The sequence below is a fragment of the Uloborus diversus genome, chromosome 2 (genome assembly GCF_026930045.1).
Source record: "Uloborus diversus isolate 005 chromosome 2, Udiv.v.3.1, whole genome shotgun sequence".
Lineage (NCBI taxonomy): Eukaryota > Metazoa > Arthropoda > Arachnida > Araneae > Uloboridae > Uloborus > Uloborus diversus.
In genome coordinates this window covers 156,810,073-156,828,099 of record NC_072732.1, presented here as the reverse complement: position 1 = coordinate 156,828,099, position 18,027 = coordinate 156,810,073, and the positions used below count along the sequence as shown (strand labels likewise).

At 35.4% G+C, this 18,027-nt stretch overlaps 1 protein-coding gene across 1 annotated transcript; it reads right to left on the bottom strand.

Moving 5' to 3' along the window:
• Positions 1–5,757: 5,757 nt before the first annotated feature.
• LOC129217444 (uncharacterized) lies at positions 5,758–13,373 on the bottom strand (the record flags this gene model as incomplete). The annotated part of the gene is given in 2 exon segments (XM_054851744.1): positions 5,758–6,646; positions 13,122–13,373. Coding segments are annotated over 2 exon segments (413 nt in total), but the record flags the coding sequence as incomplete, so codon positions are not given.
• Between the last annotated feature and the right edge of the window lie 4,654 nt (positions 13,374–18,027).

Below are 18,027 nucleotides of genomic sequence, written 5' to 3'. Positions count from 1 at the left end.
CACAAATTGTTTATTGAAAGAGCAAATCTGAAAGCAAAATAACGCATATTTCTGTATATAAAACGATGATTTTTGGAACCTTTTTTTAAGTCAAATTAGAGGGATCAACTTATGCTCCTGCAAGCGATAAATAATTGCTACTGCCAAATAAATATAATGGTTGTTTGTTTTATCGCAGCTAATTAGCAGCGGTGTTGTTGTAAACTTTTCTGAAAAGGCATTGGTAAGCACTTTTCTCCACTCATGATTTAATAAACAATAATAATATATATCTGCGAAATGAACTTAGAACTGCAAAGGGATAGTAAGGGTGAGGAAAAAATATGATCGCTTCAGATAGGGTTACTAACTTCAAAATTATCACCACTTAGCGTCTGGCGTTGAACCTTTATAATGACTTGATTAGATAATATTCTCATCATTTTGCCAGCTTGTCAATATTTGCGTTTTTACGGTGCAGTGTGATGTATAATTGTTATTTTGGAAGAAAATTATATGGGTTTTGATTTTTCGATGCTAACAAAGATGATTAACTTTAAATAAACTCTTTTAATTACCGTTTTTTTTTCTTTAGATGTCTGCATTTTGAAAAATGCAATCTTTTAACATCCGATATGAGAATCATATTTTGTTCTTTTTTCAAGCTAACTTCGCTTTATTAGGATTCAAATAAATGAAAAGTCTCTTTATTTCTGTTAGAACTCTCAATTCAAGTTTTTAAAGCAAAATTCCATTTTTTGTTATGAGTCAAAAATTAAAATGCTGAATAGATGGTTTATTTTATTTTATTTTTTGGGTCAGCAGTGTCCACAGATATTAATGATATGTTTTTCATAGGACTCTAAAATGCAATTTTAAAATAATTTTATCAAAAATATTTCTTTTACAAGCCGTTTTTATACTTTTGATGCCTTCACTTTGAGAATTGCGATCTCTTTGCATCCGCTATGGGAATCCGATTTTTCGAATTTTTGATGATTATTACGCTTTGTTAAGAGGTAAACAATTGAAATATCTTTTTATTTTTGTTAAAATCACGGAATTTTTAAGTTTTAAACGAAATTCTGTGCTTTTTAAGAGTGTCTTGGGTCAAAAAGTTGAATGCTGAACCCTATTCTGATTTTTATTTTATTTATTTATATATTTGTTACAATTATTTTAAGTACTGTACAGAAATATATCTAGTATAATTTAATATAATGTAGAATGCTAGATAAATATTGATACTTGAAAGAGCGATGCCTCCCCCCCCCCCGCCAAATATCAGGAAAAAAAATCCAGAATGATTTTCTCGACGTAGAAGAGGAAAACACTCATTTTTAAGTTTAATTTATGCAGTTTGTGCCATCTCTAAATTCTTAAATTTCGTTTTAACAAAAAAAAAAAAAAAAATTTTTGCGAAATTTTTTGATTTTTCACAAAATTATTTGATTTTTCACAAAAAACGGACCCTGTGAAAAATCCTGGACAGACCCCTGGTTATTGAAAGAATGACTTGATTGTTCATGTATCTTTGTGTATGAAATATTTCATGTTCTCAGGAATGTATTTGTCATGTAGAACTCATAAATATTTTACAAAAGTTTTTAATATTCAACCAGGCCATCCCACGTAAAAGTAGACTTAGTGGTTAGATTTTCGCTCGAAACATAATAACTTGTGTGATAAATAAAGTTGAAGTTACTTTCTCGTAGAATATCAATTGAAAACTTAATTTCTTGTTCCAATAACATAAGATTTTTGACCTCTAGACCAGTGATCTCAAAGCTACGACTTGTAGGCTACATCCCAAGGAATCATAAAAATTGCAACTGAGCACTTAATTAAAATAATAATAATAATAATAAATGTGAGTATAGGCAGGGGGAAGTGGAAACTAGCGGAACTGAAATGTTGGTTTGTTTGATCAACTCATCTCTACAACCCACAGTGTGGCGCTTGAGTAATAACAGTGTGAGATCCTTGTTTTGACCTATTTAACTAATTTTTAAATTAATTTTACTAATTTTTAAAACTAATACTTTCATTCACTTTGATTTTTTTTCTTCCGTTTTGGTCTATCTGTGGGAGTATTATTAATTGTCTTTTGTCAACATAAATAGCGAGCACAGAATATTTGGCTATGTATGTAAAAGCGTTAAACAGGCATTTAAATAAAAGATAGTTCCTATTTGCTTGGGTTGCTGTCAGCAAAAGGTTTAATGTTTAATCTACGAAAAATGTCTTAAAAATAGAAAAATCTAGACAAAACCACACTCTTCATGATTTCTGTCACACCCACAAGAATATTTATCTTTCATGTAATCAAAAGGACAATGACGAAACAAATTTTAGATTTTGAAAGCTAAAATTCAAACAAAAAGGAAACATATATCATTTGTTGAGAAATAATTTAAACCATTCAAAAAAAGCTATATATATAGCCATTCCACTTCATATTATCCCAACCATGATGGTTCATATACTTCATGAAAAGGAAATATTTTTAAAAGATAATGACAAAAGTTGTTGCTCAAGAAGTCACATATAGTTTGTGATCTCTTAAGCAGCAAAATTTTGTTCATTACCCTTTTCAACCCCCAACACACAAAAGAAGGGGGTTATAAGTTTGACGTATCAGTGTGTCTGTCTTTGACACTCTAGCACCTAAACAGATGGACTGATTTTGAAAAAAAAAAACTTGTTTGAAAGGAGAGTTGATCGAGAGTGTTCTTAGCTAGGTTGCATCTTTGAATGACATTAATTAATGAAGGTATAAAATACCTGACGTAGATTTTTCTTTACTAATTATAAAGCAGAAAGTCTCTCTGTCAGGATGTCTGTGACGCGTATAGTGCCTAGACCGTTCTGCCGATTTTCATGAAATTCGGCACAAAGTTAGTTTGTAGCATGGGGGTGTGCACCTCAAAGCGATTTTTCAAAAATTCAATGTGGTTCTTTTTCTATTCCAATTTTAAGAACAAAACTATCATAAGATGGACGTGTAAATTACGAAATTATCATAACGTGAAACCGTAACATGGGCACAAGCCAATTGGCGAGATACGAAATTATCATAACATGGAACCGTAACATGGGTACAAGCCATTTGGCGAGAAAATTCACCATACATTATTTGTAAATATACAGGCGAACCAAAAGATATTTCAATTTTTCTATTACGGGCAAAGCCGTGCGGGTAGCACTAGTAATAATATAAAGCTTTTAAAAGGATTTTCAATTTTTTCTCTTGTAGATTTTAATGACAGCTAAGCTTTTATTCAAGCAATTGGTAACCGAATTCATTGTCGGCCGACAAGGAAAGAAAAAGCAATGATTTTAAAATGTTATCTGTTGCCAGTTTCTATTTGTTAACAAATAATATACTTGTAATGGATTTTTAATAGTATAAGGCTTTTAAAAAGATTTTCAGTTTTCCCTCTTTGATTCTACTTTTGCGACTCAGTAGGATTTTTTTTTAATTTTTAAATTTAGTTATAAACTATTTTTAACAAAATGTTTGAAATGTCATGTGCAAAACAAAATGACCGATTTCCGCGGAATGGCTTTTTTTCATTTGAATGAAAAAAGAAGATGCAAGACGACCAGAACCTGGAATTAAATCAGGCATCTGTAGGTTTCCAATCTTTTATGTTGTACTAACCGAGCTATCCAGGCTGTGCAATTGATCCCTTTCCATTGCATCCAATGGAACATTTAATTCCTAGCTTAGCTCTGGATGTTATTTCAAGTCCCTCGTGTTGAATTTATGAAATGTAATGATTAATTTGAAATAAGAAAGAATAACGAATAATTTTTTTCAGTTTCCTTTTTGATATCCTCATATACATGATACTAATGATTGAGTAACCCGCGAGTTTCAACAATAAAACTAGCGCCACGGCATGATAATTTGACAATATGTTTTGGTAATGATTAACATGCAGGGAAAGTCTTTATTGTGACAAGGCTGAACTGGATCCAGTAACTTAATTGTTTTACTGGTAAGACTGTGTCATTTCAGGGGAATGAAGAAACAAAAAAGCGATCAATTACGAGCATGAACGCTACCCAGGGCCGGATTTAAGGGAGGGCATGTGGGGCTACTGCCCCGGTGCCTCCACAACAAAGGGGCCCCCCACAATAAAATGTATACAAATTATCCTAACTTTCATGGATCGAAAATATCGGACATATATATATATATATATATATATATATATATATATATATATATATATATATATATATATATATATATATCAAAATGTTTGGATACACATTAAAGTATCAGATATTTTCGAAAATGATGATCTTTTCAAACCCTGATTAGGGGCTTCCACTCCTTCGTTGCCCCGGGGCCTCCATACTTCCAAATCCCGCCCTGATGCTACCTACTGGAGCTTAGGGTTAATCGACTGGAGTTAGGCAATTTCATGAAAATCGGCCAAAGGGTCTAGGCGCTATGCGTCACAGAGATCCTGACAGAGAGACTTTCAGCTTTATTATTTGTAAAGATAGTGCTTATTTGGTTTTCGCTGAAAAAAAAAGGCTAGAAAAAAACGTCTAATTCCAGCACTTCCCTATTGTTTGTATTGAATCCAACACACATTTCTTCAAATATCTCGGAAATCATTTCTGCAGATACTGCTGTTTACCTGCCCACGTCAGTACACATCTATGCCCTAGTGTTCCCTGTATTGTACTTGATTTGAGTGAGTACTTTGACTCTATTTCTTTTTTTTTTTCAAAATCTAATGGCCCTTTTTTTAATGTAAATAAAACACAAAATATCCACTTTTTGTTCAAAATTTCCAATCTTTAATACCACTGCCAAACATGCATTAAAACAAATTTATGCATTATTTATTTTTTGATTGGAAGTCTTTGTAATTGCACTATGCTGTAAAATTCTAAACTGAAATTACTAGAAATTAATTGAATCATCTCAAAACTTGTGCTGTTTTTGAAGTCGGTATGATGATGAAGGTTGCGAACAAAACAAGTTTTTCTTTCCGTTTTAATATCAAAAGAAATTTAATCATAAAAAAAACACTGGAAAAATATATTTCTAGTTTAATTAGTTAAAGAATAAATAAATTTAATTCTAACATTAGTAGAGCTGAGATAATAGACAGTTGAGGAAATGCTTGCACTGTGAATTATTTTTTATTACCTATAGAAACATTAAATGTAAAGCATTTTTTTAACATATTAAAAAAAAATTAAAGAGCAAAATGAATGAATTTTATTTTTTCTTTGCTTTGGGAATGTTTGTATATCTTTTATGTTCACAGAATCCTAACTGAAATCTTTGTGAAAAAAGACCCACAGTTCGAAATTAAGAGTGATCCATTGATCTCGGATCACGTAAACATCCATTGGTCTATGGAACCAGTGAAGTTTTATTCCTGTTTTCCTTTCAAAAATTACAGGCATCATAATTATTTGAATCTGTTAAGAATTGGTACCTTTATTTACAATAAAGTTTTCTTTACAAGAAAAGATTGGTTGCTTGGTCGGCTAACAAAAGTACTTTGGTGACTTTGAGTTCTTTTTGAACAAGAAATGTTCTGATGCCTTTCGTTACATTGAAAACTCCTATAAACTCTGAAATATAATTTGGTGCCTGAATGTTCTTCCTGGCTCCTAAGATTTACAATTTTTGTCAGATCTCAGTCAGGGATGGATACAGACTTGGAGGGAAGGGAGGTCATTTTAAAGAGCCCCCCCCCCCCCCCCCCCGCTACAAACAGACTTACAATTTTGGGTTCGAATTTTGCGTTCGAAAAGTTTTTAAAACTGCTTGTGTGTCAATAAAAAATCTACCTGTAACAATGCACCCAATAGAGCATAGACATTACAAATTAATTTCATAAGAAAATGAAAAGAAGTAATATTTCAAATATTTACTTCTAAAAATAATTAATGAATTGAAAACATTACTGCAATCGTTTAACATTTTATTCAAAAAGTGTTTGTACACACTAAGGATGGACAATAGTGTCAACAATTTAGGGGGGTCATGGGTTCCATGACTCTCCCCATTTATCTGTCCTTGATCTCTGTACATGATGCAATTTAAATTAATTGGTTTATTTTTTTTTTCCTTTTGGGAAAAAGTTGAGCTACTAGAGCATTGAACTTGATTCCCATGTGTGGTAAAAATTTTCAAGTGGTGGAAATTACACTTTATTAGAATTTTAAGGAAGACTCAAATGGTTTTCTTCTCTATTTGATGTATCGATAGTCATAGTAATAAAAATGATTACATTATTACACATCTTACAAAGTAATCTATATTTGTAGTTTTAACTTCTCCTTACCACGAGAACCCTTTAAAGAGGGGGCCCTATTCCACCGTAATATTTGCCTTCATTCCGAAACTGAAACACATTTTACAAGACGGTGGGGGGAAAATGTGGCCAGTTTAACCCTGAAAACAAAAGTTTCTTTTAGGAAAAGTTTTATTTTTATGTTCGGAAGAGTGTCATCTCAAAGTTCAGTCATGAATTTCTCCATTTCAAATTCATCACTGGATATGAAACAGTTACCGGAACTTTGCATGTGTTCTGTATTTGACTGACTATTAAGTTGAATTGTGGATTGTCTAGATTGTAGTAAATCAAAGTTAAGGTATGTGAGTCTCTTGGGAAGTCAATTTCTCCTGAAAAAGAAAAAGAAAATTGTTATCATGATGTTCAAGTAAATTATTTCATCAGAAATATTGAAAAAATTTATTTCAAAATATTTCTTTCATACTCATTTTTGAACGTCCATTTTTTTTTTTTTTTTTTTTGAGATTAATGACTGGCTTCCGGGGCAGAATAAGGCACATGCCACTCATTAAACACCATCAAACACTGATTATAGAAACGTTCTTGCATATCTTCCCAACAAAAGTTCAAAATGTAGACATACAGTCAAATTGCAATAATCCGAAGACCAATAACTCGAATATTACTATAACTCGAAGTTTTTATCAAGTTCCGACCTCTTTGTCTTTAATTCCATGCTAATTATTCTCAATATCTCGAAGTTAACTTCCTTTATCTCGAAGTTTTTTCAAAGATGACTTGAAATGTATTTTGAAAGAACGAAAAAAAAAAAAAACAAACAAACAAGTGACTATGAGAGAAAAATAAATTCACCTTCACTTGCAATTCTTGCACAATAGACCTCTAAAGCAAGAAAAGCACCTGTTGAGACAATGTGCGATAAAGGAGTTACACATGCGGAAATGAGTTAGCTTGTTTTCTTTTGTTGTGCTGTACTATTAATTTGCTTCTAATCTATCAAGTTGTCAACTTATTGTACCTTTATTCAAAGGCTAACCCAAGTTAAGTATTCTGTCAGTGATATTAAAAGAAAAAGAGAAACTTCTAAAGCGGTAGAATCCATGAATCCGAATTTGAAATGAATGAACATGTGCACATTTCCTGAAGCAGAATCAGCTCTATTCAAGTGGTTCCAGCAGTATCGAAATCAAAACCATGCTGTTTGATTTTTTTTTCTTTCAACATGTTTGGTTAAACTGCATATTGGGCTTAAAAAGTTTTAAGTTCTGTAATTTTGTCTGTTATATCAGCTACGAATTAAAATATTCTATGGTTTTTAATATCAAAAACCGAAACTAACGGTAAATCAAACTTTTAATTAGTGGAAGTTTTCTGTCGGTTCCTTTAGATTCGAGTTATGGTGAATTGACTGTATATAATTTTTTTTTTTTTTTTTGGAATAATTGCTTTGCCACTGATCTAAAAGGTTGATACTTAACATGCCTCTGCAAACAGTCTGAGAGTGATATTCCCTACAAGTTTAACTAAGCATGGCTGCATTTTCTGGTCACAAAATAGTGCAGAAATATTAAAAATGTCAATTAAAACATGGAAAATTTAAAAACTTGTAAGTCACTTGCTCTAAACTATTTTTAGATAAGCAAGAATTCAGTAACGTTATCAGGGAACAATATTTTACAATGCACATTATTTTAAAAGAATTTTTACCTTACGGCTCATGTGAAACAGGTGTGACAGTTATGTGGCTTGAGGGGGGGGGGTACAAAATACAGCTGGTAAATCAGATACCTCTTTAATTTTGAAAGATGCGAGTTCCTGCACAGACATCATTTTATTACAGCTGCAAAGGTGGGGGAATACCCATTTTGAACCCAGGAGTTGTCGCTTTTTTACTTCCTTTTACAAAAAAGGAAGTATTATATTCGCGAAAAAATTTTCACTAAAAAAATCGGCCTTAATTTCATTTTGCTCACCCCCGAATGAATGTTAAGTTTATTTTTCAACCCGACCACACGTGGATATATGCCTAGGAACGTACAGACACCCGAAATATCCATTTTGACAATCCCCGAGTTAATTACGACGAGTTTTCTCGTGACGTCCGTATGTGCGTATGTGTGTATGTAATTCGCATAACTCAAGAACGGAATGTCCTAGAAAGTTGAAATTTGGTACTTAGACTCCTACTGGGGTCTAGTTGTGCACCTCCCCTTTTGGTTGCATTCGGGTGTTTCTAAAGGGGTCTTTTGCCCCTTTTTGGGGGGAAATCATTGTTAATTTCGAGGTAAACACAAGCGGTGTTATAATTTGGCGGACCCTTGGCGATATATCACCAGTCTTTTGGACGCCAAGTTTTGTCGCCAACTTGGCTACAAATTTGGCGATTTTTTAGCTTTTTTATTTTTTTTTTAAATCTGGTTTTAATTTGGCCACTGTTGGTGATATTTAGAGAGTAAACTATTAAATCACATTAAAACTGCCAAAAATGAGAAATGACATTTGGATACATTAAATTGGAGTAAAAGGAAGTCATGCAATGCACACATCAGCTCGTTTTTAAAGGGGGATTATAATAAACTTCCAAAACATGGAAAGTTAAAATTTTTGTTTACTTTTTCTTTCCCCTAGGTCCCCTTTTATTGAATTTTTTTTCTAAATCATGGTGTATTGCAGCACTTATCAAGGCTACAAGTACAATTTCTCTCGCCCCAAGACAGAGGAAAGGTTATCTTGTAGTATTTGTGATGATTATCTCCAAATTTTAAATTTTGGCACTTGCATCCCTTTGCTTCCCACTACCTCACGTGACATACATAAACTGGGAATACTACTAAACATTTTTAGGGAAGGAGGAGGGTAATTAAATCAAATCTTTATAAGTTTGAATTCTGGACATTTTTTTTTTTTTTTTTTTTTGTAGATGTAATTAGGACTCGACCGATGCATTGGCCTGGCCGATGCATCGGCGCCGATGGTTCAACAATTTAGCCATCGGCATCGGCATCGGCGGCCGATGCTAACTTGCGGGAAACATCGGCCCATCGGCCTTAAAATACATCGAAAAGCCGATGGAATTGGCCGATGTTTTTGAAAAAAAAAAAAGGACCTTTGCTGTTTTACTTTTTAATACAAAGTAAAGAGAGTTATTGTTTTGATATAAAATTGTTTACTTAAATTTCAGTATGAATTTCTATTTTAGTCACCCCTGAAAGAGTTTTTAATACTGCATTCAGATTACCAAACAAGTTAATTATTGCGTTGTTTCTTGCAGCTGGATGTACGTATATATCTCTCATAAGTCATAACTCTAAGATGGTAAGCTGTAGAAGGTAAAGTTTTCGCATGTGGGGTGCGCGTACGTTCCAGTTGTGCACTTCCTTTTTTGTTTTCGATCGGGTGTTCTGCAAAGCCGGTTTACGTACTTTTTATAGCTATTAATTACTTATTTCAATGCAAAACTAATCTAGCCTCTCAGACTGACAATCATTTGGTGATATATTGCCGAATTGGAGATTATGGAAACAAATATGAGATGGTGAAACCGGTTTTTGTGCCATTTTGGTAGATTCCTGTTGAACCGACGGTAAATTTTTAATTTTTCAATACTTGTAATATGAATCACAGTAATGCAGTCTTTTCTGTATCGCTTCAGCAAAGTTACAAGTTTGGGGCCCGTCGAAATACGTTTTGGGGCCCTATTTCTCTATCACGGAAGTTGTAAAACATTTATCATAAGCATTTTTGTAACTCTTACGGTGCCCCTATAATTATGGGGCCTCCCGTGCAATTGCAACATTTGCTATGTTTTAAATCCGCCACTGCACGTCAAAACAAACTCCGGTGCAAGTTTTGAAAGTTTTTTTCTGCTCCATGTTTATGATTATTTTAAACTCTATTTTTCACGACTATTTTTTGAATTTCCGAGAACACTTGCGTGCCCCTCCTCCCACTCCCTCAATTTCTGAAATTAAACTCTAGTACTAACTAATACTTCTGAGCTCTTTAAAGTAACACCATTCATAAAATTAGAGATTTTTTTTCAAACTTAATTTATTGTTTAGAAATAATCTAGAGCATTAATGTAAGAAATTGATTAAAGACGTTTTGAATGGTGACATAATTCGAAAATCAAAGGGTCTTTTGAATTTTTTCTTCAGAAGTGCTGAAGTAGATTCAGAAACTCTTCCGAGGCGTTGGTGGTAGCGGTTCTGTACTAAAAAAATGAGGCCGAAGTTGGGGCCGAAGTGTGAGTTACTCCAAAATCAGTGGGTGACTCCTCCCCCTTTAACCTCCCTCGTCGTTTCGAGCATTTCTTAAATATTTATAGCGATTATTTATTTTGGTCAAGAAATGTCATTTTGTCATACTCGTTTCACCTATATTTCGTAATGCGCCATCTTTTTTGCATCATTAATAGTGATCGATGTTTTTTCTGTTGTAAGTAAATATTTTTTTGTATTTATATAAAATCAATGAATAAGTTATTTTCGTTTTTATAGAAACATTTCAAGGATTTTCTATTATGGAATTTTTTAAATTTCAGAAAGTTATTCTTAAATTTAAAAATTGAATTTGAACTTGTTTGTAAAGCTTCATAAAAGATTAAGCAATCAAATTGTTCAATATTATGTGTGCAAACATCAGATCAAGTAGTATATTTATTTAGTTATTAACTTGGTGTAAATATTGAGTTTGTTTATTATAGCTGCGTTTTAAGAACCTCGCTCTTTTCATGACTATTTCTTTTTTCAGCAAAATGTATGTCACTGTAATAGCTTTTATGAAAAATGCAAACTTTTCTTTTCATAAATTTTAAATAGGTACAAAAATATTCCTATTATGATTTAATATTGTAATTTACCTGTTACCTTTTTTGGTTAATTTGATGACTAAAAAATGTCTACGTGCAATCTTTTCACTTTAATTGCGTAATTTGTTGACGGTTTCATAGTTTTATTCTTTTTTTTTAATGATTAAACAACATAATTAATTGTTTTTAAACTAATTTTAGTGTACCTAAATCCATACATTACTACAATATTACTGAAATCTTAGTTATATGTTCAATTAAAAGAAAAGAAAAATGAAAAAAAAAAAAACAAATCAATTGGTTATTAAACAGTCTTTTTGTTTTTCTTCCTTTTTTTTCTTTCTTTTTTTTTAGCTGTTGTTCTTGCTCTTTCATCATACAGCAGTCAAAAAAGGAGAAGCATAACTACACCCTATACATATTGTACGTAGTACGATCCAAAAGTTCGGGGACAAGCTGTATAGAACCTTAACCAGAATAGTTCACATTACCGAAGCACATCCAACTTCAAAAGATCACCTTGAGGGACTATGTACTTCGTCCAGTGTTCATATAACTTTTGGAAACACTCCTGGAAGCCATTTTTTGCTACCTTCTGTGGTGCAGCTTTCTCTTCTCCTGACGGAAGAAAACGGCGTCCTTGCAAGTGTTTTTTTGCTGGGAACAGGTAGAAGTCACACGGAGCTAAGTCGGACGAAACGTTGTGTTATTTGTTTGTCATATCAGAGTATTGACCAATCGAACCGTGCATCCTCAACATGAAAGTCGCCTTCTTCCCCACGATGAAGTTAAAAGCAGCAACGCAAGAGGCCTTACAGGAGGTTGCGTAAAATGTCTTCCAGGAGTGCTTCGAAAAGCTATACGAACGTTGGCAGAAGTGCATAGTCGTCCAAGGTGACTATTTTGTAGATAGATGTGCTTCGGTAATGTGAACTACTCAGGGTAAGGTTGTATACAATTTGTCCTGAACTTTCAGATCATACTACGTAAGTATGTGTTTTCAACTTACTATTTCATAACGTTTTTGAGTGACGCAAGTTTACGCGCATGAAGACATCACAAGAGAATTTGCGATAATTAACTGAGGAGGCGTTCAAAATGGATATATCTATATGTTCTTAAATACATATGCATGTACAAATGTGCCGGAAAAACTTGTGAACTTTAAACTGGGTGATCGTAAAATAGAAGTTTAGGTCGAAATCTGATTTTTTTTTTTTTTTTTGTGATTATACGATTCCTTATTCGTAGAAAGAAAGTAAAATGAAATGAATCAGCGATCCTTTAAATCCCTGATAACTTATCCATTTATTTCTGTTTGATTTTTTTTTTGCAATCGGCCGACGGCATCGGCCATCGGCAATCGGCCATTTGGAGGAAAACAATCGGCCATCGGCCATCGGCTGTCTTTGAACAATCGGCCAACAATCGGCATCGGCCCATCGGCCAAAAAATGCCATCGGTCGAGCCCTAGATGTAATGGCCATGGACAAAATCATCACTAGCAATGTTTTAAAATTCCATAACATGCAGCCAATGATCCGTCAAAGTAATAGAAACTATAAAATTTGAACGTACTTTTGAAAACAAAACCCATTCAAAATCATTTTGTAAAAAAATCAACTGGAGCTATGTTAAACGATTGAATTGACCAACAATAAATGCATAATTAGTAGATGAACTTTAAAAAAAGTATGTGTATCTGCACAACACTTTATTACACATTGTCGCTTCAAAGCGGAGCAACAGTAGGATACCTTACTGGTTATTCCTGGGATTAGATGTCTAACTGTCCCTCTGATGCGACAATATTATAAAAAAAGTTTCTATACAAAGTTACCGGATCTATTCCCACTTCTCGAAAAATTCCCGGATCCCTTGCATTTATACATCTGATGCATAAAGCATAAATTTAATTTTTCGTGTTTTTAAAATCTGTAATTTTTAACTGTGCTTAGTTTCATTTTGTCTCCAATATTTGTGAAAATCCAAGGACAATTTTTAAAAATTTTTAAATGCTTGCAACGACATACTTCGCTCAGTGATGGAAGCACACATTCGATCCCCACTGGGCAGTTGAATGAAGTTCTGCATGCATGGTACCGGGTCAAACCTGCTGGAAGAGGAAATCTGTAGCCAGACGTGGCAGACGGAAGGATCTGCTTTCTTGATGATGAATTCGCATCTCATTATCCGAGGTCCTGCAGACTGAGGATTGAAGTATCCCAAGTGAGAATCCACTTCCTGGTAGCAGCGACTTTGAGGTGGTGGCATTTCAGGTCTCACTGCATTTAGGAATGAATAAAGGTTGATCTTAGTCCCAAGTGAAAAATACGCAACTTTGATTTACACAACGCACAAAAAACTTATAATTTCTTATTTTTTTTTGTCATTTTACAAAATACTGTTCCAGATACTTTGAAGTTAATCATGTATAGGAAATGAAACACATATAATATTGTAACGGATCCGGTGCAACTTCCAACTTTCTTGAAAGGAGGACACAGTTCTTGAGGGAAACACAGGAAATTTATTTATGCTATGTACAGGAAAGATCATCAACAACTGCTAAATTAATCATCAGCAATTAAGCAAATATCACACAACACCGTAAACTCAACGATTATTTACTTCCAAATACGAAAAACAAAACAGCGAAAAGCCTCGCAATAAACAGAGCTAATACACTCTCAGTACAAATTCTCAATCGAAACTAAACTTTTTATCATGCATAACGGCTTTTTATACACACCGAAAGAGATCTCTCAACTATTCCAGAAAATGCTACACCGTTCCACACTTTCTTATTTCATTCACAAATTTTATCAATGAAAAAAAAAAGAATAGGGGGATCGTATACTTCAGCCGAATGTATAAGGGCTGTATATTCATTACGGGAAACTATTTACAGGTTACGTTACTACAATAATTACTATTTACAGAATTTGTAACATTGCCCCCTTCCCAAGGACTGCACGTCCCGGGCAGTACAATCCCCAGAAAGGGTGCCAAACTTCTATCACAAGTTTACAAATACACACATTAAATAATAACCAATAATGCATAGAAAACACAATAATAACGAGAAATATAACTAACCATTAAAAGCAAAAATTATCTACAACTTTTATGTTATCAACCATGGTTGTTTACGTAATACTCATGAACTATGGTCATAGTATGGGGCTAATCGATCATAATGTACAACCCTAGGTTTTGAATTAGGTGATTTTTGGATCCTCACTACGACGTCATTCAGTCGGTTAAGGACTTTGTAGGGTCCATCCCAATGCGACTGCAATTTGGATGAAAGACCGTTCCGTCGGATGGGATTCCATAACCAAATCTTGTCGCCTTCGTTGAATTCATGTCCAGTAGACCTTGTGTCGTATCGGGTCTTCATCTTCTCCGCGGCTATGTTGATTCGCTCTCGTGCAAAGTTATGAACGTCTTCCAACCAGGCCTGGAGATCCTGGATGTACTCCTCAGGCGATGAAGGCACATCAGGAGGACGACCGAAGACGAGATCACAAGGTAGCCGAAGCTCTCGTCCGAAGAGCATCTGAGATGAGGCATATGTGGTAGTCTCGTGGACAGCACTGCGGTAGGCCAGCAGGAACAAAGGTAGCTTCTTGTCCCAATCCTGTTGATTTCTGGAGACCATAAGCGAGAGATTGTTCAGGATTGTGCGGTTAAATCTATCCACCATGCCGTCTGATTGTGGGTGTAGTGGTGTTGTCCTAGTTTTCTCAATTCCGAGCATTTGACATAGGCCCTTAAACACAGCAGAGATGAAATTCCTCTCTTGATCGGAATGAATCTGCAAAGGTGTTCCATATCTCGAGATCCAATGTTGGACTAGAGTCTCTGCTACGGTAATAGCTTCTTGATCTGGAATGGGATACGCTTCGGGCCATTTGGTGAAATAGTCGATGGAAACAAGAATGCATTTGTTCCCATCAGCAGTTCTTGGTAGAGGACCCAGGATGTCGATCCCAATTCGTTCGAAAGGAGCTCCAACGTTGTACAGATGTAGCTTCCGTCTGCTTCTTTTCTTCGGTCCTTTACGAGTAGCACAGGCGTCACAAGAATGGCACCACTTCTCCACGTCATCCTTCACCTTACTCCAGAAGAAGCGCTCCCAAACTTTATTGAGGGTTTACAAGACACCAAAATGTCCTCTAGTCGCACTACTATGTATTTCTTTCAGAACATCTGAAATCCTTGATCGGGGAAGTAGTAACTGCCACCTAAATGTTTTGCCGTCATCAGATTCCCATTTTCGGTACAGTACGCCGTTCCGTAAATGGAGCGAGTTCCATAAAGCCCAGTATGTTTTTGTTGCAGAACTGAAGATGGAAACGTCGTGCCAGCTAGGGCGCCGAATGTCACCTTCCATGAACTCCAAAACTGGTTTTATGTCGGGGTCGTCAAGTTGATCTTTTCGAACTTGGTCGTCACTCTATGGATCAGGTTCTGATGATGTTGGAGCCACTGTCACCTGATAGGCGGTAGGGCTAGTCGTTCCATACGGTTTCTCGATTCGGGAACAATAGTGGCAGTTCTGAGGACTGGGTCTCCTTGATAAAGCGTATGTATTACCGTGAGACAACCTTTTTTGGTGCTTGATCTCCATGTCATATTCCTGGAGCCGCTGTATCCACCTGGCTATCTGGGCCTTCTGGAAGTATGCCTGCCCGAAAAAAAAAAAAAAAAAAACGGGCGGGTTTTTTCCGGGATGGGCCCGGTTTGACGAACTCTGTATTTGCGTTTTTGGAAAAAGAAAATATTTTAAATGTCAAAGCTAGCGCCGCTTTAAATGTCTCTCTAATCTTTAATTGATAAATAATTATTCAAAGTTTTATACTGTCAAAACATGACAACAGAGCACTGATTATATTTCTAAAATGAATTAGAGGATATTTCCCCCTTAAAATCTGAAACTGAAATCATTTCGAGTAAGACCAAAAATTCTAAAATACGAAACGTTACAAAAGGCATTGAATTTAAAATCCAAAACAAATACATGAGCCTCCCCAAAGTTTTTTTAAAAATTTAATACACAAATAGTTAAAGAAATATGAAAGGTGGAAGAAGAATCGAGTAATTATGGTCAACTCTTTAATTTTCAGAACTAAAAAGTTAACCAAAATTATTGTCTACAATATATTAATATTACGCACATCTAAATAATATGCAAATGGGCTTACCGTATTTTTTAACACGAAGCAGTGGAATTACAATGAATTAAAAATCACAAAAACTATAATTGCACAAATTATAATACAAGATATTCACCGCAAGAACCGAAATGGGGAATAGCAAATTTCTTGTGCCTCGTATGCTCAACCTTGTGTAATGTATACACTGGTGTGCAAAAATTAAGGACGAGACGGTTTTTTCAATATAACTTTGTACAAAAGCTTTCCAAATCAACACATTTAATACCTTAAGATCTCCAATACGTAAGGACATGTGTAATGTAAGCAACACTTACTAAAAGAGAAATCAGAGGGATAAAAAGAAGCTTTATTGAAAAAGTAGCATGGAGCGCAATGCGACTGAAGGCCGAAACATCCCTGTGATGGGTGTCCAGCAAGAAACATCCGGTCTTTAGTAGGGGATATGATCTTCCCCGACTGCTAGGCAAGTTTCACAGCGTCTGCCCATGCTGAGAATGAGGGTGTCAATGAGTTGTGGAGGCATTGCTGCCCATTCGTCTTGCAGGGTCATTCGAAGCTCCCGAATCGTTACTGGTGGTAAGGTACGAGCTGCCAAGCGTCTGCCTAGAAAATCCCATACATGCTCGATGGGATTGAGATCCGGAGATCGTGCCGGCCAATCCATACGTTCAATATCCTCACTAAGAGCTGTTCAGCAGCTACTGTGCGATGACATGGCGCATTGTCGTCCATGAAAAGGAACTGCGGACCCATAGCGCCTCTAAAAAGACGCACATATGGAATAAGAATCTCGTTACAATAACGGGTCCCGTTGACTGAACCTGCGTCGAAGATGTGAAGGTCTGTACGACTACCAAGCATGATGCCTCCCCGAACGAGAACACCGCGACCTTCATACCTGTCCCTTTCAATGATGTTCGAGGGATGATTACGGCTTCCCCGCTGTCTCCAGATGAGTATGCGATGAGAATCGCTACTCAGACTGAATCTGCTCTCATCTGTAAAGAGTACTCGTCCCCATTCATTGTCTCTCCAATTCCGGTGTTCCCGGCACCACAGAGAACGCCTTCTCCGATGGGCAGGCGTTAGAGGTACACACCGTATAGGGCGTCGTGCAAACAGACCACCACCGTGCAGTTCCTGGTTATTTCGTAAATTTTTGGGTTATTTTCTACATGAGACTTTTTTTATGCGGTTCCTATCCACCTTATTAAAACAGGTTTGGGTATAAATCCTTAAACGCTCTTTCTCTGCTGGCGACGCGTCAAACTTAACCCCCTTCCTTTGTGTGTCGGGGGTTAAAAATTAGAGGAATGTGGGGCGAAGTGACATACAGTCAAACCTTGATATCTCGAACCTCCTTATCTCGAAACCCTTGATGTCTCAAAACAAAAATTTTCCCCCAGCATTTTCTATAAAAACCCCTATGTATTTTCCATAGTTATCTCGAAATTTATTTTTCGAAACCCTTGATTTGTCGAAATTTTTGCATAGAAGCAAGTTTCAATTGTCGTTTTGCTTTGGCAATTTTTGTAGCAAAACCAGTTCCAGAGAAGATTGCTTAACGTTTATCATTCCTTTTCTTCGAAATTTTGTGAATAGGGGACTGGAGCAAGATAATAGGAGAGTGTTGGCATGAAGGGGGTGCAGTGTTTTCCCCAGAGTTTAGAATCTTCGTGCATTTCTCTCGAACATGTTGTCCACTGAGGAAAGGGGTTCGATTTTTCTTCCGTCAGTTTTCAAGCGAAAACGGAAA